The sequence below is a fragment of the Colossoma macropomum genome, unplaced genomic scaffold (genome assembly GCF_904425465.1).
Source record: "Colossoma macropomum unplaced genomic scaffold, Colossoma_macropomum, whole genome shotgun sequence".
NCBI classification, from domain to species: Eukaryota; Metazoa; Chordata; class Actinopteri; order Characiformes; family Serrasalmidae; genus Colossoma; species Colossoma macropomum.
In genome coordinates this window covers 10,468,882-10,490,754 of record NW_023494806.1, presented here as the reverse complement: position 1 = coordinate 10,490,754, position 21,873 = coordinate 10,468,882, and the positions used below count along the sequence as shown (strand labels likewise).

The 21,873-nt window shown below is 38.4% G+C and overlaps 1 protein-coding gene across 1 annotated transcript in view; it reads left to right on the top strand.

Annotated features, from left to right (window-relative positions):
• The window catches only part of si:dkey-61l1.4 (collagen alpha-1(I) chain), an 88,176-nt gene that overhangs the window by 22,352 nt on the left and 43,951 nt on the right, over nucleotides 1-21,873 (top strand). The window contains exons 2-7 of the mRNA XM_036599098.1: nucleotides 477-657; nucleotides 1,411-1,569; nucleotides 1,870-2,062; nucleotides 3,999-4,112; nucleotides 5,863-5,997; nucleotides 16,596-16,700. Of these exons, the coding sequence (XP_036454991.1) occupies nucleotides 477-657; nucleotides 1,411-1,569; nucleotides 1,870-2,062; nucleotides 3,999-4,112; nucleotides 5,863-5,997; nucleotides 16,596-16,700 (887 nt within the window). The remainder of the gene's footprint in view (nucleotides 1-476; nucleotides 658-1,410; nucleotides 1,570-1,869; nucleotides 2,063-3,998; nucleotides 4,113-5,862; nucleotides 5,998-16,595; nucleotides 16,701-21,873) is intronic.

The window sequence follows — 21,873 nt, the reverse complement described above, 5'->3', positions numbered from 1 at the left end:
TGGATTAGGACACAGAATGATTTATTGTGACTTTAATGAAGACCTGAACATGGTTTGATGATGTATTTTTGCAGAAATGATATGGGCTATTTAGGTGACTATTAACTTATAGTAATTGTTAGCAATGTTAGCTCTAGTTATATGGAAAGAAATGTAATTTAGACTCCAAACATGTTTTAGCTGACCAACTGCATCTGGGGTAAATGGAAAATTGTGTAAATTAGATTTTTTGCTGAACTATTCTTTTAAAGGCACTGTAACAAAAACAGCTTATGTAGTTCTACTACATAAAGAGAGATAATCATGTAAAATTTAAACATAAGTACTTGTGTTGAATAAAACACAAATATTATAAGCAGACTTCAGGGGAAAAAATAAAATACAAGAAAATGTTGCATATGGGCCCTTTGAGGAATGCTGTTCGCCGCTAATAATGTATGCCATTGATAAATGCTTATTATCTGCTCTTTTCACAGAGGAGTTAGAACCACACTTGAATCTTTTTACCCAAAAGGTGGACTTACTGAAGGACTTGTCCAGCCTTGTGCCACAGAGTAAGAATGTGTCTCTCTATAAAAATGATGATGGATGTGCAGTGCTGGACATCGGACTCTACTCCACCTTGACCCTGCCTGCACAACAAGCTTTTGGGCCGAGGTATGTCCATGGGTTACATAGAATGGTTTTTGCATGTCGTTTGATTATTGGAGCAACAGTTTGGGAAAAAAGTTTGTCCAAATAGTAGTTAATCAGGCAAGTTCTGTGTCCAAATTTTGTTTCTTTAGTTATGCACTGGCGCTATGAGGCTAATGTAACTAAAAAATAATGGAAGCTTATATTGATACTGTCATGCTGCCTACCTAAATCATCACATATGGCAGTTGTTAAATCATCTCAAATTAAGTAGTTTAATGATTAATTTAATAAAAAAATAAGTTGATGCTCAATTAGACTTTCTTATATGCTTTCTGGCATCTATAACAATGTACAAAAGTATATCACATAGCTAAAACAGTAGCAGTAACTATCTTGAAACCTTATTGGGCAGCTGTGGATGACGTGACACTCTTTCATGGGTGCTCAGCAGTAACATATTTCAAATTAAAATGCATGGTTTAAAACATGAAGTGCTTTTGAGTCATTGCACCTATTGCTCCATAGATAACAATAAAAAGAAAGGCTCCTGAGACTTTGCCTGAACGCCCCATTATGATGTTTGCATGATGTTAATTTGTGCTGTGTAAGCATCTACAAGCCGAATTAGCTACATTAGCCTTGAAGCTCCTTTGCAAAACTATAGAAGCAAACTTAAGACACCAAACTTGTCTTACTTGATCGGCTACATTTGAAGCGTTCCAGTGTGTAAATCTGGGTTTTCTGTGAACTTAACAACTGTGCTGTGTTTTATAGCTTTTCAGATGAGTTTAGTGTGTTTCTTCAGCTGCGGAGCTCACAGGAGGAGGACCGCAGCATCCTGACCATTCTGGACTTCTACAATCAGGTGACGCTCCAGATCCGCCTGAGTCCTTCTAGGGTCACCTTCATCACAGCCCAACAGAGAGATTATGAGTGAGTCTTTTCAATGTGAAGCACTTTAAAGGAACTCTCCAGCATTTTGTAGCTTCTTTTTTTTTGCATCTGAAGCAACTGCCCATTGAACTCTATTATAAGCGTGCATTGAGTCTGGTCTTTTCGTAATACGGGGAAAATGTTTAAATGTTAGTGGTAACTGACCATGTTAGTTACTTATGCTCTGCATTGTACACCTTGCTTGGTATGTTCATCAGTTATTTACAGCCAGATAAAATACATTAAATCTGTAAAGTCACATTTCACATGCACTTCTTGCCCCCATACTATTGTCTACAGGTTTTTAGTTCCTGGCCTGTCGGACTCGCAGTGGCACTGGCTCTCAGTGGGGGTTTCCTTTGAATTTCTGGCTCTGTATGTGGACTGTGTGCTAGTAGAGAAAGTGAGGTGGACCTACCCCTACATGGGCATCACCACTGACGGCCTGCTGATGGTCGGGGGCATTCTGGAGGGGTTTGAGACACCTTTTGAGGTATTTTTATAAACTCTTAATCTTATGGACATGTTATGTTATGGTCATTTTTAAACAGCACTAAGGTGCTTAGTGTTTCTGCATATCAGACAGAAAGCTCCCTCACAGACACATAGACAGGAATGCCTTTCACACCAGCCACTTTGGTCAGTTATTTAAGTTTGCCCCATGGCTCAGCAGTGGTTTTGGTTGGTTGAGCTCATAAAACTGAATTTTTCTCACTTTTTTTTTAAGGGGCCCATATCGTTCCCTTTTCTGGTATTTTTTTTTCTTGAGGTTCACCTGTAACTTTTGTATGGGTTCATGTACCAAACAAGGTTGTAATCCATCTTTACCATTACCGTTTTCCATCCTCGTTTTATTCCTTATGCGTTCTTGTTTGCAGAAGAGGGACGATGGCAGATGGTATTCTGTTGTTTTCAATGAAACTGCAATGGAAACTTCTGCCATTGCAAGTGGTAACGTTCTGCAGACTGCAGCAGTGAGCAAAATGTTCCATCAAGATTCAATATTTCAAACTTTTACTGGTAGAATTAACCAGATGTTGATTTTTTGGGGGAGGCGTGGACCCAAATTGTCTCGCTATTGAATTTCAGACGAAGCCAGTATCATACAACAAAAATAAAAGAGTACAGAGTGTCCTCTTGACTTTTTCCACAATATACTGCTAAAACTTTAACCTGACCTCTGATAATCATCCATTTCTGCCACACTGCTGAGGTGCAGAATTAATTTTTTTCAACGCAAGCGTTTGAACACAGCACTAGAATTAAACAGGTTGTTTTTGTTACTGTGTCTTTGGGACTGATATATGTAATGATATCAGGTCTGATTGGCTGCTCTGTATGTGCCTTGTTCAAAAAGCAGTCTGAAACACTCCTTACAACTTCAACATGTGGGCAGGGCTAAACTACTGTAGGGTGATTAGGCACATATATGTAAATCTGTTGGTTTTCATGACATCACAAAAAAAAATCTAAATGAGCTGTTTTTGCAGCTTGTATGGCCTGTATGGATTGGTCCATGATGAGCCCTTTAAATAAAAGAGTTTGATGTAAGTAAGTAAACAAACTTTCTTACAAATTTAAGTTCTAAAAAAGTAATGTTCATTCCAATCAGTCCATACATGAAAACTAGGCTGCAAAAACAGTCTGTTCTGAACTGTGATGTCACAAAAACCAACAATTACTTATATATTCTTTACAACCTACAGCACTTTATATCACTCATTTATATTCAAGTGATAAGGAATGTTTCAGCCTGGGCTGCTTTTTGAATGGGGTACAATACAGGCCAGCCAATCTGAACAGAAATTATTTACATATTCCTGTCTTAAAGGTGCAGTAAAAAAGCAGCCCGTAATAAAGGGATAAAGCGTGATTGGATAATAGTCACAAAAAAATTATTTGTGTTTTATTAGTGTTTTTGATACATAAAACCACACAAATGCTATGAATGAAACTCAGGGATACATTAAAATAGCATGTGGATATGGACCCTTTAAACCTAATACCTTTCTGACAGCTACTCATCTGAAAACGGTCTGAAAACATGTTGCAGCAAATACAGGATGGGATCATTTATTCAAATATGTTCTGCTGCACTGTATCTGAATACCATTTGACTCAAATCTGTGCCTCTTTTAGACTATACATACTGAGTATGTTAGTGATGTCAGCATCCTATAGCATAGACAAGATTTATGGTCAAACAGCTGGCCAAGCATGCCTGGTACAACCTGCGTTCTCAGGCCAGAGACATTCCTAATGGTTTACTACATTGCACGAGAAACATAATGATATCAAGTTTGCTATCCATCAGAGACAAACACTGAGGCTTAACGAAGCAGCTGAATATCCCAGGCTTTCAGTTGTTTTTGTGGACAGGTGGTCAGAGCTGACAGAAGTGATCTTGATGTGTGATTTTGTGTTGACAGGGTGAGCTCAGGCAGATGATGGTTTTGATGGGAGATGGCAGGGCTGCTGGCCATCACTGCAGCCTTCACCAGCTTGTATGCGAAGCTTCTCCTGAAACACCCAACAGCACGCAGGTACAAAACATTAGAAACTGCACTACAATATCGACCTCTTAGAAGTAATGAATCAGATGCACTGCCCTCGCCATTTAGTGACTACAGCTGTTGTTTTTTTTGCCTCAACATTATAATCTTTCGGTCCTGTTCACACCTTGTACTATTAAGCCAGGCATACACTGTGTGTTTTTGAAAAATCTTGTTCTTTGGTGACAGCTCACACTGTATGTTTGAATCGCAAATTGTGTACAGCCAAAGCCTGCGATTTATATACTCACGCTGTATGAAAACACTCGGTCCGACTGACATGACGCAACGAGTGCTCACACTGCACGTGAAACGTAGCCGTTTGATTCAAAACAACACGCAGCGCCTCCGAGTCCCAAGCAAAAAACTGGCTGAATCTCAAATAACTCCCTGCTCCCTACATAGTGCACCACATATTAAAATAGTTGCTCCTGTACCCAAAAAGTGCATCACATGTCTAATAAATTGCTTTCTGAGATTCAGCCATGTGTGCACAGTTCCATACAGGACAAACAGTGCACTATTTTGGTGTAGAAGCCAGAACTTAGTGCACTACATAGGAAGGATGGGGCCATTTAAGATTCAGCCATTGACAGACTGCTACAACAGCATTGCTAATTTGAGTCGCACTGTGCACTGAAGCTGAAGAGCAGGTGGTCTACAGGCAGCTCTACGAAGACAACAAAATCAGCGTATTTATTTATACCTTGCAATTCAATTCGGTCAAACGGAGCAAAGTTGGCATACACGGACACTGGTGCTGCAGTTGTGGGCTTTTTTGCCTCTGTGTAGGAGCGGTGGTTGTGATTGTGTGTGGTTTTGGGTGCGACTTTGAGAAATCGCTTTGTGAGGCTGTTTAGACTGTGAGACAAGTGACCAAAATTTCTAACATATCAAAATCCATCCGACTGCTCAACTGAAGCCTGATTGTGTATGTCGCTTTAACATGACAATAACATGTTCAGAGCCAATCAGTAAACCCTGCTATGGAAACGCAACATCAGCCTGCTCTGAATTTTGCTGTGGAAAAAATGTCCAGCATAGTAGAGAACGATGTGTACAAGTTAAACTGAACTAATTATCTATAGCCACTGTTTATTCTTTAATATTTGCCTGAGAAAACCAAATACACAGATTTTTTACATGACAGTTTCTGGCTAACCAACACAACAGCTTTTTAGTCGTTTGGGCAGCTGCTAAGTCTCACTGAGCTGAAGCTGTGGGTGTTTAGCTTCACTCCTCATTCGGAGGTAAATCCAGGGTGATGATTAGAGCTGTAAGTAAAATCACAGGGTTTAGTGTTTAGAATTTTCAGCTTAGTTAACCAAAAACGCCATGTTTTTGGTCTTTTTTTGTGCTTTCTATGTAGTTTCTGATGGTTTCCCCAAAGCATACACCTGCTCAGGGGGAGGTCTAAAGGTTTAGCAACTACCAAGCTCAGCATTAAAACTAGTTTGTGTGGTGTGACTCGTTTTGATTTAGTAATTCATAAACCTGAACTCACTAAACACTCACGTTACAACTAGCCTATGTTTGAACTTACACACAGGTAGTGCAACCAGCGACTGGACTAGTCCTGTCAGCAAGGGTTTCTTGACAACCACACATCCTTTTAGACCCGTAGTGTTGAGTTGTCTTCTCATTATTACTTGCCCATGGTAAAATCAAAGAACATTAAAGATTCATAACTTTTAAACTTTTCTTAAAACCACCTCCTTTTTTCACTCTCTTACTCTTCCAGTCTCCACCATTGCTGTCCTCAACCAACTTGACAGAGGAACCAGAATTTTCTCTAGAGTCCTCGGCTGACACACAAGATTATGTCATCGCAAGTACAATTCAGCTCAGACCTGACAACCAGGAAGCAGACGTTCTGGTAAGGGCTCGGGAAAAATCCATTTACAGGCAGTGAAAACTCTGCATGTGAATTATAGCACATGGGGACTCATTTACATGCTTGCGTGAGCATTTCACAGGCTTGTTGTACAGGGGTTAACAATGAGGAATTAACCAGCTTTTAATGAGCTAAACCTCCACGCATCATAGGATTGAGCTTCAGCGGCGGGCAATGGCTAGATGGATGGCCTTGGAAGAATGGAACCTGAACGGATGGAAAAAAGAGATGGCCTCAACTTCTTCATTTGTCCCCATAAAACTGTTGCTGCGTTTTGCTGTGAGGGGAGGGCTGTGACTAATGGCTGTCTCGTTCTGGCATGGTGCTGGAGCAGAAAAGGCGGGGCAGAGGGCTTGATAAACGTCCCGTCTAGGAGGGCAAGAGGGCACAGCCCTGGAGCGCACTCAGTGCTGCTCTGCAGGAACTGCTCCGCAGTTAGCAAATGGACTGGAAAGTCATTAAGTGCCTTTGCCTCTTTGTAGTTCAAGCCTAGAAATCCCAAAAGGAGGCCAATTTGTCGCAGTATGTTGGCATGAATCTGTGCGGTTACTGTAGACCTAGATGATCACATATATTTGCCATACAGGTACATAATTTTAATGTCAGTTTTAACCCTCCTAAGTCCTTCTGGTGAATATATCTTGAAGCTAAGCATGGTCATTACAGTCAGGTTTGATATACAGCTATGTTTACCTAATCACATTGTAACTTTTTCCAATTTGTACGTTTTAGTGCAGAAACTCTTGTGAAGAGTTAATTAGCCGATACCAAATGTTCAGTGAGTGATGCTGAAAGTTCTACTACATCAAATCTATATGAATAGAGTTTAAAAGGAGCTTGAGCTTGTTGTTTATCTACACTCTTCTTCTACACTTCCTATGTGCTATAGCTGCGCTTTGTACTATCTGCTGTGCTTCTTGTATGGCGTGTGGTAGCCTTTAGATGGCTGCGGTAATCTTTCTAGATTTTGTTCTTTGGACTAAACAGTTAAGAAACTCTGACCAAAGCATAAAACGCAGGCTCTTCACTGCCCTCAGGTGGAGAACTAATGGTTCTTAAATATAAGAATGCAGAGCATTAGAGACAATTGCTTATCAAAAATTCAAATCTAACATTGAATTTGTTCCACTTTAATGACCATTAGAATATTCAGTCCCCACCCGAAACACCTCTGCTTACATTTTATTTAATGATTTCTCATTTGTAACAAGGAGAGAACTGCTGTCAAAAGTGTGGATTATACGTTTTTAATCCATATCACTTTTGTGTGTCTAAGTAAAACAGGAGATATTTTATCATAATGTGAATTTAGTGAAAGGTTATTGTTGTGGTCCATGAAAAAATTCTTGGCTTGAGCTTACAGTTCTAGGAAATAAACTGTTATAGAACCTTTAAATGATGCAAACTTTTAAAAGGTTCAACACACACATCTCATTTACAGCAACAGTTATTTAAATAAACGCCATTGTGAACATCTTTAGGGAACCAAAGGGAATCTTTAGAGAAACGATCTATGGAGTATCTCCGAAGAACCCTTTTGGCACCTTCATTTTAAAGAAAGTAGCCTACAGTCTTATTGTATGGAAAGAAAAAAACATCTTTAACATTTATGTTTTTGTCAATTTTTGACACCAACCAGAAAACATCAGAAGTACTGCTGAAGCAGAATGTTAAGGTAATTACTGTGTAATTGTTACATAATTATGCAATTACAAATGTAAATTGAATAATAAGAGTAAGAGTTAATCTTGATACTGCTCTTACGTTATTGAGTCACTTTCTGTCATAGATTCCTTCCAATCTATGCCTGAAATGTCTGAGATAAGGACTTGATTGATGAAATCAGAGGAAGGCAGTAAATGCTCTAAAAACACAGATAAGCTTCCTTTCAATTGCCTCTATAAAGGAGCTTCACTGAGTGACCCAGCCCATACCAGCAGACCACCAACTTCAAGGGGCATTCTTCAGGATGTGATTTTATGACTCTCAAGTGTGTTTGTTGAGACTTGCAATGAACGTGTCCTGCAACATGCTGTGTATTCCACTTAGGTGAAGAAAGGTCATGTTGAGGTTACCAGCTGCTTTATTGGAGCTGTTATGTGTGCCGCTTGTTTGTCTTCGTCTGCGAAAGTGAAAGCTGGCTGTGTTGTGTGTGTTAAGGCTGTATAGTTTTCCACAAATAGGCTTCATTACCTGGAGTGGTGTGGTAAATGTTTGTTTTTATTGCCTTTGTACTCTCAAACCAGAAAACATGTGTTTACTGAATGGTTTAAAAATGGTGATGTAGCTGGCAGAGAAATATCTGTCAGAGTAAATATAATTATACCTGAAACTGATGTTTTTGGGGGGCTGTTATAACAGATTTTACTTTAGTTGCTCTTTGATTGAATCTCTGGAGAGGAATTGATCTTATTCATGTACTTTTGTTTTTATCACTTAAATAAAGCCAACAGTCTAAACATCACTAAGATCATGCAAAAAAACATAAATGCAGGGTCAATGCTTTATTACATCTTTATAGCACTTTTCATATTAGTTACGAAATTAGTTACAATTTAAACACTGGGAAACTAAAACATTATAGTTCAAATGAAAAGACACTACTGTTTGAAAACCAGCTCACTGAGACCAACTACATGAGGAATTATTTGGCTCTATATTATATATAATGATAGTGCCTTGACCTACTTCTTTGTATTTTATATAAGACATGTAGCATCTAATGGGTCACGTAAAGAGCTGACCTGTCCAGCAGACAATGGCCCGAATGTCACAGGTCACTCAATACAAGTCCAGGCAAATCTGGGCTAGCCATCTTCTCTCTAGGCTTTCACCATCCTCAGCTCTCCCTCTGTCAGAGATGACGTGGAGAGCAGTTCCACATTTGGAGCTCATGTTGTGTAGAGGGTAATTTTAGTAAGATCCAGTTAATGCTGTCTGTTAGCTGTTAGAACAGAGCGAGGACACAAAGCCACAACTGAAGAGTTCCCCCAAGGGCAGGGAAAGTCCCTATACTTCATCATCTCTCTCTCTCTCTCTCTCTCTCTCTCTCTCTCTCTCTCTCTCTCTCATGGTCGTGACTGTATTGAGCATAATGTTGTATCAAGTACAGAAATGTTTAACTGTCTATAGGTAAATATTTTCAGTAGAAGTAGTAGTGTTCATCATAATAATAATACATACATACATCATCTAAACCGCTTATCCTTCTGGGTCGTGGTGGGGTGCTGGAGCCTATCCCAGCTGTCATTGGGCAGAAGGCAGGATACACCCTGGACAGGTCGCCAGTCCATCACAGGGCAATAATAATAATAATAATAATAATAATATGTTTAATATTTGTAACCTTGTTTTCTCTTTCTCTCACCTCTTTGTCCATATCTATCTCTGTCTGCTTGTCTCTTTCACTCTCCCTCTCTTGACTTCACACTGTCTCTCTTTCTCTGTCCTACACGCTCTTTCTTCCTGTCTCTCTCTCTCTCACTCTCTCTCTCTCTCTCTCTCTCGCTCTCTCTCTCTGTCCCTTTCTCTGTCCTAGACTCTCTCTTTTTCCCTCTCTCTCACTCTCACTCTTTCTCTGTCCCTTTCTCTCTGTTACACTCTTTCTTTCTCCCAGTCTTTCTTCTCTCTTACTCTTCTACTCTCTTTTACTCTCTCTCTCTCCATCTCTTTTCCTCTTCTCTTCTCTCTTTTCTCCTACACTCTCTCTCTTTCTTTCTCTCTCCTACACTCTTTTTCTCTCTTTCTTTCTTTCCCTCTCACACCTATCTCTATCTTTCTCTATCTCTCTCTAATAAAGATGCTGCAGTGTGATTGAGTTAGTTATGAGGCAGTGTAATTATAGCTGAGTGAAAGGAACTGTGGGAGTTTCCAGTTTCATATCAGACTCCAGAATGTCCCCTGGCAGAGTTTGTCTGTCATCAGCGTTCTCTGCTCTGACAGAGGTTAGACATGTAATTATGATCTCTCTGCTATAATTTAATGCCCTAAAATAAACCAGATTTCATAAATGTAGATATAAAAGTGGGAGAAGTGTCAGGTTTTTCAACCTCTATCCAGTGTTTTCCCACACTTCACCCCATCTATACACACATTTACACACATCTTCAGACACATGTTCACACACACTCACTAGTTTGTATTACTGCATCTGTCAGGAGTGGATTAGTTTTGCATGAGGAGTTGACTGCATGTAATTTTAGCACAGGTAATGTTTATAACAGAGATGGGCGTGGCAACTCGAGTTACACACTGTCACACTAAACATGTTCCATACGTCATACATTCAGATCATTATTATTATTATAAGCAGTAATGTGAATACTTTTTCCTGTAACATAGTAATGCATTCTAGTTTAAATTCATGTAATCACAGTTTCTGACTAAACCCCTTAAAATCCCAGTTTTATTACTTTTTAATCAGTAACTACAGGGACTTCAATGCAAACTGGCTGAGCTATTTCTAAGTTATAGAAGTGTGTAATAAAACGTTTAAATGGCCCTGGCCATTTAAGGGGTTAATAAGAATTGTGCTATTTTCAAGAACAAAATAAAATAAGTGCAATGCATATAAATCATAAACTATCTCCATATAAATGATCTGTGCCTGCCCCTGTACACACATGCTACTTGCATCACCTGACTGCATGACTCTGGTTGTGAAAATGCAAGTAAATTCGCTGAACAACCTGTAATAACTGCGATATCAAACTGATGGATAAAAGTTCCTGTACTGAAGATTAAGGAGCTTCAGTGTCACCTAAATAGGCCAGACTTGATTTTCTTGCAAAAACAGCTCTGTAAACTTTATTCATAAAAATGTAATTTTGAGACAGCTGTTTTTGAACGGTTTTTACTGGCTAGTTTCTTGTTTTTTTAATCAGCCATTCATCATTTTAGTCAGCACAGCTGGCTGTGTCTTGTTAAAAGGCAGGGATACTGACCCGTGGAAATGATGTTTCCTGTAATTAAGAATTTAATTCTGAATAAATTATGGAAAAAGGACTATTAGGTTTTCCCTTGTAACAGGTGGTGCAAGTAGGTTTTACAGAGTAACATACAACCCCGTTTCCAAAAAAGTTGGGACGCTGTGCAAAATGTAAATAAAAACGAAATGTAATGCTGTGCAAATCATTTAAACCCTATATTTACCTGAAAATAGTACAAAGATAACATATCAAAAGCTGAAACCAAGAAATTGTATTGCTTTTTTTGAAAAATATTTGCCCATTTTTAATTTGATGCCAGCAACATGTTTTAAAAAGGTGGGATGGAGGACAGTAACATGATTGGGTATAAAAAAGCATCCCAGAGAGTCTTTCAGAAGTAAAGATGGGGAGGGGTTCACCACTCTGTAAATGACTGCTCAGGCAAACAGTGCAACAATTTAAGAATAACAGTTCTCGTTATATGTGGTACATAAAATAGCAAAGACCTTGGGAATTTTATCATCTGTAGTACATGGTAATATCATTAAAAAAAACAGAATCAGGAGAAATCTCTCCTGCCAGGGATGCAAGAGACAAGGCTGAAAAATAAATATTGGCTGGTCATGATTTTTGGGCCCTTAGTTGGCCTTGCATTAAAAATAGACTTGATTCTGTAGTGAAAATCACTGCATGAGCTCAAACACATCTGAAAACCAGAGTCTATGAACACGGTTCATTGCTGCATCCACAAATGCAAGTTAAAACTCTATCATGCAATAAAGAAACCATATAAAAAACAGGATCCAGAAACACTGCCGTCTTCTCTGGGCGCAAGCTCATTTAAGATGGCCTGAGACAAAGTGGAAAAGTGTCCTGTGGTCCGACAAATTAACATTTGAAATTCATTTTGGAAATCATGGACGCTGCATCCTCTGGGCTAAAGGGGAGAGGAACAATCTGACTTGTTATCAGCACACAGTTCAAAAGCCAACCTCTGTGATGGTGTGGGGTATATTAGTGCACATGGTATGGGTGGCTTGCACGTATATGAAGGCACCATTAATGCTGAATGATATATACAGGTTTTGGAGCAACATATGCTGCCATCCAGACAACGTCTTTTTCAGAGAAGGCCTTGCTTATTTCAGCAAGACAATGCCAAACCACATTCATGCATGACAACAGCATGGTTGAGTAGTAAAAGAGTCCAGGTGCTAAACTAGCCTGACTGGAGTTAAGACCTGTCACCCTTTGAAAATATTATGAGACCAAAAAAAAATTACAAAGGAGACCCTGAACTGTTGAGCAGCTGAAATCTTGTATCAAGTAAGAATGGGAGAAAATTTCACTTTCAAAGCTACAGCAGTTGATCTCCCTCAGTTCCCAAATGCATGGAGTGTTGTTAAAAGAAGAGGTGATGCAACACAGTGGTAAACATGTCCTTGTTCCAACTTTTTTGGAATGTGCTGCTGCCATGAAATTCAAAATGGACATATACAAATTTCATAAACAATAAAATTTGATATTTGTCTTTGTACAGTTTCAATTAAATATAGAGTTTACATGATTTGCATGTCATTGCATTATATTTTTATTTACATATTGCACAGTGTCCCAGCTTTTGGAAATGGGGTTATAGAAGTCACATAATGAGTATCATTAGATACAGTCAGATTAGTAATGTAATCTCATTACAGTTTGAGAGAAGCCATTATCTTGTAAAGGATTGCTTTTTGTGAGTAACTGTAGCAACACTGTAGATTATTTCTACAGCTCATGTTGCACACTCATTCCTTCACCCTCTCAAACAGTGCCATTCAGACTTAATACAATAATACAGGCCTCTGCTTATGCTTATGCATTTCCCCACCACAAAATTGACCGGGCGGCCCTTTGCACAAAATTCAGATCCCATGTCCAGCACAGATGTAGCAGTGTGATACAGTGCTGTGCCAGAGGGGCACCATCTAATTTGGCTTCTAGCATCTCGTTACAGTAAACTTTAACCCTGTAACATTCCAGGCTTATTACATACTAAGGCTTATTATTCAGTATCTACAGGGACTTATGGAGCTAATGGAGCTTTTCTTAGGTTATAGAAGTGTGTAATAAAACTTTGAGCCCGCTGGCTTGGTAAGAGGTTAATCATTGAATTTCTTGGTCCTTAAAGAAACACAGTTTTCATTCAAGCTGAGTAGTTTGGGGTGGTTTGATTGACATATGGTGTTCTACCGCTGTATAGGGATAATACAAGTCGTGAAACTCAAGCATGGTGTTTTTCTTTTTGCTATCTTTACTATTTTATCGATGATTAAAACCAGCCAGAGCTCCCCCTCCTGGATGCTTTCAGACATAAGCGTTCAGCTTATTACAGCAAGCTTCAAGCCCTAGTACTCAAGTGTAGATTTGTTAGAGTTTTAATACACTAATACATTTTTACAGAAACAAATGCAAATTATTATCTGGCCCAGTATGAACTGTAAAGCATTCAGTAGCACATATGTAATTCTGTTATATATTAACTGTCTATAAATGAACTCCTATTGAGTCACAATAGCACTTCTTCAAAATATGTAGAGAATGTAAAAACTGGTGTAGAACACATGTAAAGAATGTAAATTTACATATACTGTGTATTCACTGTCACATATGCATGGCAGCTCTGGTAGCTTTGAAGCATCTACCATATGGCCTGGAAAAGAAATCTAGAGGAAACACTGCTTATATTAATTGTAATCCATTAATTAGTCAATCACTAGACCTTTATTTATCCCCAAAGGGCAATTGAGTGACAGTTTTGATAAATAAAATAAACGCATATAAACAAAGAATATTTAATGTAATACAGTTCTGTGGTCTTGAAGAGATTGCAGTCCACTGCTCCTAGTTTCCTATTCACCAGAAGCTGTTCTGCAGCATCAGCAGTGAAGACGTTAAGGAGGAGCACGTGTGGAAGGAGTGGAACTCTGATAATAAAGATGGAAGTGTTTCATTTTTTCCCCTCCCCACCCAGCAGAAAAAACTGTGAAAACCTCAGAAACAGAGTCCCCACAGAGCACTCCGGCAACAAAACCTTCCTCTGTAATGCATCTTCCTGAGTCAGCCCTGTTACTATGGCAGCCATGACCGCTAATCCTTCCTGTTTTAACGACCTCGTGGTCACTGCGTGTCCCGCAGCTTTTTGATTCTGTAAGCTGGAGGTCTAGCGAGGAATAATTAGTTTCGAATCAGACTGGCTTCATTGAGCTTGTTTGTGGTATATTGCAGTGATGCTTGCTGATGGGACAGCTCTGGCTTCATAAATCGCTTCTTCTTCTGTGGTTTCTGTGTCAGCCAGTGGGGTTTGAAGTTAGTCCCATAGCTCTTCATGGTTTCTCTATGTCATTGAAGTCCTTCGTTGTAGATCTTCTTATGAAGGAGCTTCTGATTAGATGCCACCACTTGTAAACTCTGATCTGCTTTGGAGTTCCATGTTCTCAGCCTCTTCTCTCTCTTTCTCCCATGACAGAAGACTTTAATGTAGACTGCTGAGCGTGTGCAGACTAATGATAAAGCCACTAAAAGCACATGCAGTACAGACTGGAGTTGTCATTATAGCAGAATTTTGACTTTGGTACAGATACCAAGTGTAGTATCACAATGCTTGATGCTAAAATGATACTATGGCAAAAAAATGATAGCAAGTCTTTCCAATCTTTTTAAAAATGCAGACTGAACCACAACCCACAATGGCAGTGGGGGACCAATATGAGGGGGGGTGTGTGAGGCACATGATTTAGCCTACGTTTTGTTGTTGTCGAGCGATGGTTTGTCTACAAATGGCAAAATAATTGGAAGACTTTGGTGCACTAGCGTCCTCAATGGCAATAAACTGTATTTTATGTAGTCTCCTTATTTTGATTGAATGATGCTTTTATTCTTCTTAGTATTATTTTTGCTCTTGTATTCTTCTAGGTTTGCATGTTTGTTAATGTTGTCAGTGTTTTATTTCTTCACTAACTAGCCATCAAGTGACAGCAGCCAGTAGCAACCAACACACATGCAAGAGTCCAGAGACATGATGTACGCCAAAATATTGCTGACCACATTAAATTAGTTTATAAACGTTTTAATGGTGAATGTGAGGCCTCAAAAATTACTACTATAAATACATGGATAATGATAACAAAATAGTGGAAATAGTGTAAGAAATGGTTTGTCCACTCAGCCTAAAACAATCACTTCTTGTGGTAACAAGCAGTATAATTAGTTTTATTCAGCAACACTGAAAGCAACACTGAACAAAGGCAATGTTTTATCTCACAATAATCCTTCAAATCCACTTCAACTTCTGTACCATTTCACCTTATACTGTGTACTAAAGCCCCACTGTTCACTGCTTGTTTGTGACACGCTGGCAAATGACCCATGTCTCTGTACTGGTTCGTGGCCTGATCGTTCAGAAACATACAGCTACAGTATCATGAAGGGTCAGGATGCTGCCCAGATGGTTATCCAAAGTGGGGGTAGAGTTGTAAGCAAAAGTTTGAACACCCATAGTCCAATATGTTAACACATCCTCTACAGAGAACATACTTAAATATGACATTTTTTTCTGCAAATGTCAGGGCACAGTATCTATTCGTTGCTGAATTTAACATATTGCAAAAAATAAAACATAAAATAAAAAATGTTTATAATTTTTGCGCAGGCCACGTGTTTTCCAAAATCTTAAATTCAACAAATTAACAGTAAGTGTGCATTAGAATTTGCAGATGTGTGTAGAGGGTGTTACTTATTTTCACTAAGAAAATCAACAGAACATGTGTTGTGATTTCAATACTGTACAAAAAGTGAATGTTTGAAATTTAAAACTGTGCAGTCTTATTTTGAATTTGAATTCAAATCAAATTTGAGACAGTAACTTAGTTTAGTCAGTTCTAGTCAGCAGATTTTGTACATATCACAAATTTTAATTGCTCTTTTGTGGCATATTGTTTTTGCTATTTCATATACTGAAGGGCTGAAAATGGATGGTTTCACATGAGGCAGTTCAGGTTTTTGTACTGTTTATAGGCCCAGTTGCGCTGTTTTGCAGCGCATACTATTTGCAGTCTTTTGTTCTGAAATATTTTTTTCCTGAGCCAAACCAATTTATGTAGTGTATAATCAGAGCTCTGTAGAATAAATACATTTTCAAATCATAAAATATAAAAAAATCTATGTGACCTCTGAACTGAAAATCTTGTCAAACTTGTATACTAAATATTACATCAACATGGTGTCGGCCTGTTTGAAAAAAGAAGTAACAGTATTGAAATTATTACATTGTTTATCACATTGCAGTTCTGTTAGAGCATTTTGATACTTTGTTCAACCTACTACAGATATATATATGCATACCCACACATGGTGGTGACCTTTACCTCCCCATCTCACTTTTCACCAAGTTCTAACCTGATCTGCATAACCAGTAGACCAGCAGTGAGTAATCCACCTGTATGGAGGTGCTGTGGGTTGAGTAAGTGCCTGAAGGCTGGCTTTCTGGGTGTGTTGGCTTTGGGCTGAGCCCTGATGTGGGCGTATATGGGAGGTTCCAGCTGTATGGTGGAGAGCTAGGAGAGAATAAGGAGGGAGTGCTGCTCTGGGTGGATGCTTTAAAAAGTGATGCAGTGTGGATCCCCTGTAGCCATGCAGTGCCATGCTTGGATTACATGCTGTCTATTTCTGGGACCATTTCAGATGGGGCTGCATGTGGAGGGTCAATGGAAAGCTGGGGTAGGCCTTATTAGCTTTTTGCTTTGCTATATTAAAATGAATGATTATTTACTACTAAAAATGAAGGTGAAGATGGAGCAATGCCATAGAAAGACCCCTCTGGGTCTGTAAACAACCTTTCAATTGATGTTTTTTTTAAGGACTGTTTTTGTAAATGAGATGTGTAAGTGTGAAGAACCTTTTAAAAGTGTAAAGAGGACTTCCACCTATTTTTAAAACCTTCTGCATAATTTAGTGGTTGAGATGTAAACAAAGTCATTCAGAGAGGTTTGATGTGAAATAGTTCATTGCAGAGAAATGTACTGACTCAGATTTTTTGTAGTGGAGGTGATAGGAACCAGGGGTCACAATGGCTACAAAACAAATATAGCCATTTTATTCACTATCCAAAACCACCAGTGAACCTGCATGTCCTCTGAGTGTTTGTTAGTAAACTATTTTGCCTTACAACACCTTGCATGTACCTCTCTGCCATGAATGGATTAAAAACACGCATTTTAGGCCAAACTGTTGTAAAACAATGTGCTGTACTCTATTTAGGAAGAAACTATTATTATGTTATTGCAATACAGATATCGCAAAAGGCTGCAATATGCAAATTGTTTTTAATAAATAAAAATAAACTAATTGTGTAATTGAAATTTCAGATGTATTTCACATGCCAACTGCCATATAGCATAATTTAAGTTATAGTTTGTTACATTCAACAAGGTCACCTACAGAATTTTAAAATGTGCCTATTTACAGCAGCATTTGCTTGCCCCAGTACTCATGTTTTAAGGAACAAAAATGTTGATTAGGGGGGGGGTATTTTTGCCCTTTTCACCTGATTATTTATGACACTTTGCCTCTGTATATCATGACCAACACACCAGATGTTGCAGATGTGTTTCTGCAGATGTGTTGATTAATTAAGGGATATGAACAAACAGTGGAAATCATTTTGGTTAAATTATCTTGAATGTATTTTGGTTAAATTCTTTTAATGTATTGCAAAGCGGATAGCAATTGCTATATATATATATATATATATATATATATATATATATATATATATATATATATATATAATAGCAATATAACCAAAATATGTTATTGTGTCCATATCAAGCAGCTCTATTTGGTTGTATGTATTTGATCCATAATTTTGTCCTGGTCTGTTGAGGTCACTCCAGACTCCGTCTAGAGTTATGACAGAAAGTTTGTTTTTCTTGCTAGTGAGTGGATATTAGACACCTACACAAATAAACTGTAGGCCAGGGCAGTGTTGCTATCACAGCTTGGCTCTTTCCCAATGGTGATGACTAAAATCCTTGTCCAGATAAATCTACACTAGACATTCTTTATTCTACAACACTGGTGTAGGTGCAGGCACCACAAACAAGGAGTGAAGTAATGTTACATGCCTAAAGCAGCAAGCTGCAGTGGAGGCTAAGGTGATTGCAATCACCAAAGATGGCAATAAATTTGGCAAGCAACAGCTTACAAGCTTGTTAAACTTTTAACTGTGGAGCGGTTACAAGACGTAAAAAAAAAAATGTATTGATATTTTTGCTACTCCGCTAATGGTCTCTCATTAGTGGTTTCAGCCTGGCCCTCATTCTTAGACTTTCAGATATGGCACTAAGTATGTGGTGGGTTTTTTTTTAAAGGGTTGAAATATCTTTACCCAGCTGCTTCTCCAAACAAATGACCAGCAAAGATCATCTTCATGCCTATGCCTCAGTGAGGATTTATGAAGTGGCTCATTATTCACTGTCAGCCCAACCAGACCGAATGCAAATTGTATTCTGCCCTGGGCCACAAGCACATGGTGATCTATCATAGAGCACTAAGCCATGGCTATGTTTGCTTATGTTTTCCAATCAGGCAAAACAAGCTGACCTTGTCATTCAGAACTTCACTGTTAGAACTTCATTGCAATAAGGTTTTCTGTTGGCCCACTATATTTCATTAGTGTCAGTGTTTTTATTACCAAAATTGCGTAGCCTATTTCTTTAGGCCCCCTAGTGGCCATTCCCCCAGCAGTATATATTTATTTAATGTAATTAAATAAACCATTTTCTCTGTGTCTCTGTTATCAGATTAACTAGGACACTGTTGGCTCTTTGTGTGTAAAGTGTTAAGCTGTTAGTGAGAAATGAGGGATGATAGAGCCTGTTTTGTAATCAATTTGTAATTCACACCTCTCCACAAATACAACAGTGCCAAGATAAACGAACAGCACAACTGCACTTTCTTTATCAGAAAATCACAGAAAACTGACACAATAAATAAAAAAAAACACACACACACACAAAAACACACTTTTGAAATATAAACTTGCTTGCTGACCTATAAAGAAAGACCAGTTTGCTTCTGTTTAAGTCATACAAATTTACATTAAAATACATTCCATCAACATTTTTTAAGAAAAAAAGCCATTGTCTAACTGAGGCCTTTCCAAAACGCAAAATGTAATTTAAGGGCAAGGGCGTAGCCAAGAGGTGGCTAGAGTGGCTAGTGCCACCCTCCTTTGAAGCACTGCCACCCTTCTGGCCACTTCAGTCAAACAAAGTAAGACAGTCAGCTACCATCAATGAAGCAGTTACCACAAGAAAGTTCGGCTGCTTTGTGTGAACGGTTTTATGGGGATTATCTGCTATCAGGGCAGTTATCAATCAAGTTATGATCTAACATTGCACTCAGTAATCAGCATATTTCACATGCTAGTGAATGCTGCTCAAAACCTTAACATTATTTGTATTCGTGTTGCTTAAGGAAGCAGCTAACCTTGGCTTTCTACATTAAGAAGACATTTAAAAGCACCTAAATAAATCTCTACATCAGTTTATTACAGTATTTTCTGTTACACATTGTGCTGTTTGTGGATTACTGTAACATTACTGTAAGTGAAGATTTTAACCATGTTGAATGTAGAACAGTAGAAATAGTACAGTGAACAAAACGTACAGTATTTTTCGTGTAATGTAATGGCAAATTTTCAGTTTTCCAGAGTGAAACTGTATTAAAAAATGTTGCTAACTGATTAATAATCCTATTACTAAGAATTATGACCACACTTATAATTTGCCCAGTACAATTGAACAGTTCTGTTCTGTAGGGTACATTATATTGTAGCATTGGCAGAAGAAAAAATAATATAGAAGAAGGGCAGGTCACTTTTACCCATACTACTCCTGTCTGTGGTAGACACTCAAGCCACTAAACCAACCCGATACCCTGACACATAACACAAACAACACATACACATTTACACACACTTAAACTAACAAACAACAACAAAAACAACACAAGCGTCAGCAACATCAGCGTAGCTATGCCTCCAGAGTCTCTCAGAGCCAGTGCCAGCCAGTAGCGCGTCACTACAGTATGAACTAAGCTTTACAATCGTAAGATGAAGTAATTATCAAAAACTTCTAGCTACTAACTTTTACTAACATATAGTAGCATCTATCATTTATCCTTTAAGCTAAATACTTTTTACAGCTGAGTACATTTGTTATGGTGCATGCAAGATTATATCAGCAGTGAATCCAGTGCTAAATTCTTGATTATGCTTCAGTAGATTAGCTTGCTTCCCTGGCAAATACTATTCTCTCATAATGGTACCGCACACCTTTTTTCCATAGCAGTTTGCCAACCTAATGAAACTGTTGGGTCTAACCCAGCCACCTCATCAAAAAGGTTTTGGTTACGGCCCTGTTTAGGGGTCTACTGTGAAAAGTAGAGGTGTAATGATACAGTGAGTCCATGATTCGATTCTGTTCAACAATACTGGGTTCATGATTCAGTATTAATATATTCATGATATTTTTAACAGAATTAGAATAAAAAATATGACTATAATCATATTGTTGTACAACGTACTAATGACACTAGTTCTGGGAGGCAGAAGGAGTGTACAGTTAGCTGATGGTCGTTTGCAAACTTCAGTGTTCAAACAGTGCAATTGCATTGAATGGCATTATTAAAAGAATGGCCATTCCTCACGATGCACATGAAAAAAGTTAAAGGAAAAAAAATCACAGAATTTTCACAGTCTTCTCCTCATCCTAACAACCAACCAAGACAAGTTTGGTGTTTGAATTTTGCTTCTTTATTTTTAGTCTTAGAGCTATGAGGCTAATGTAGCTAAGAAGTAATGCAAGACCCAAAATCTTTTTCTGTGATTTCTGTTACATTAGCCTCTTAGCTCCCATGCAAAACTACAGAAGAAAACTGCAGACTCCAAACAGGCCTTGGCTGGTCGACTTTGTTTGGGGTAAGGGTGAAACTGTGTAAATATGATTTTTAGGTAGACCATTCCTTTAAGAATGTGTTGTTTGATGCATATCTGACCAGATCAGATAACTGGCACTGTATCCTGACCCTTTCATATGACCCCAGCCTATTTTATGCTTCAAATAAAGTGATTATTGTTTAATCCACACAGGCACCTCATTCACACTCAATTCTGGTTCGAGTCCAAATGTCCCACTGTGGTCTTATTAGCTGATTTTTATTACATAGTGTCAAAGTCGTGCTATACTTTTACAGGAGCCAACTTCAATTAGTTTGGGGTGACCATGTCACCTTTGAGGAGATCAAGTATCCATTTCTGCTATGTCCAAGGCTGTGTTGTTAGGTGCCTGACTACATTCACTCTGAGGCTTATTGTTTACTAGAGGAGAGACACCCAGTTTAATGGAGACAGCAGGTCTGCGCTTGGAGTCATACTTAGGCCACCCACCAGATCTTAGACTATTAATCTTTGAATTATTTAATTTTCATTTCCCTTTTCATGGACTTTCCTTTGCTTTTTTTTTAAAAGTTTGATATACTATATAAATACTGCTATAGTTTCAAAACATACCATTTACAGTCCATACAGACCCCAACAGTCCACTCCTTCTGAATTCATTGTGGTTGTGATGTCATAACCATGAATGCATTCACATTTGGCCACCCATTCAAATGCTGTGCTGTTTTTGGAAGCAAATCGATCATTGCAGCTTTTCAATGGATTCAGATATCCAAAGACGTGGCTAAGGTTTATTACAGTCCAAATTTAAAGGGGAATTCCATTAGATTTTCAAAAAATCACATGTCAGAGATTGAATTATGCAGAAATTGGTGGAATTCCAGTTTTTGTTTATTGTAGCCTGACTGCTTTTTGAATGTGCAATGTCTC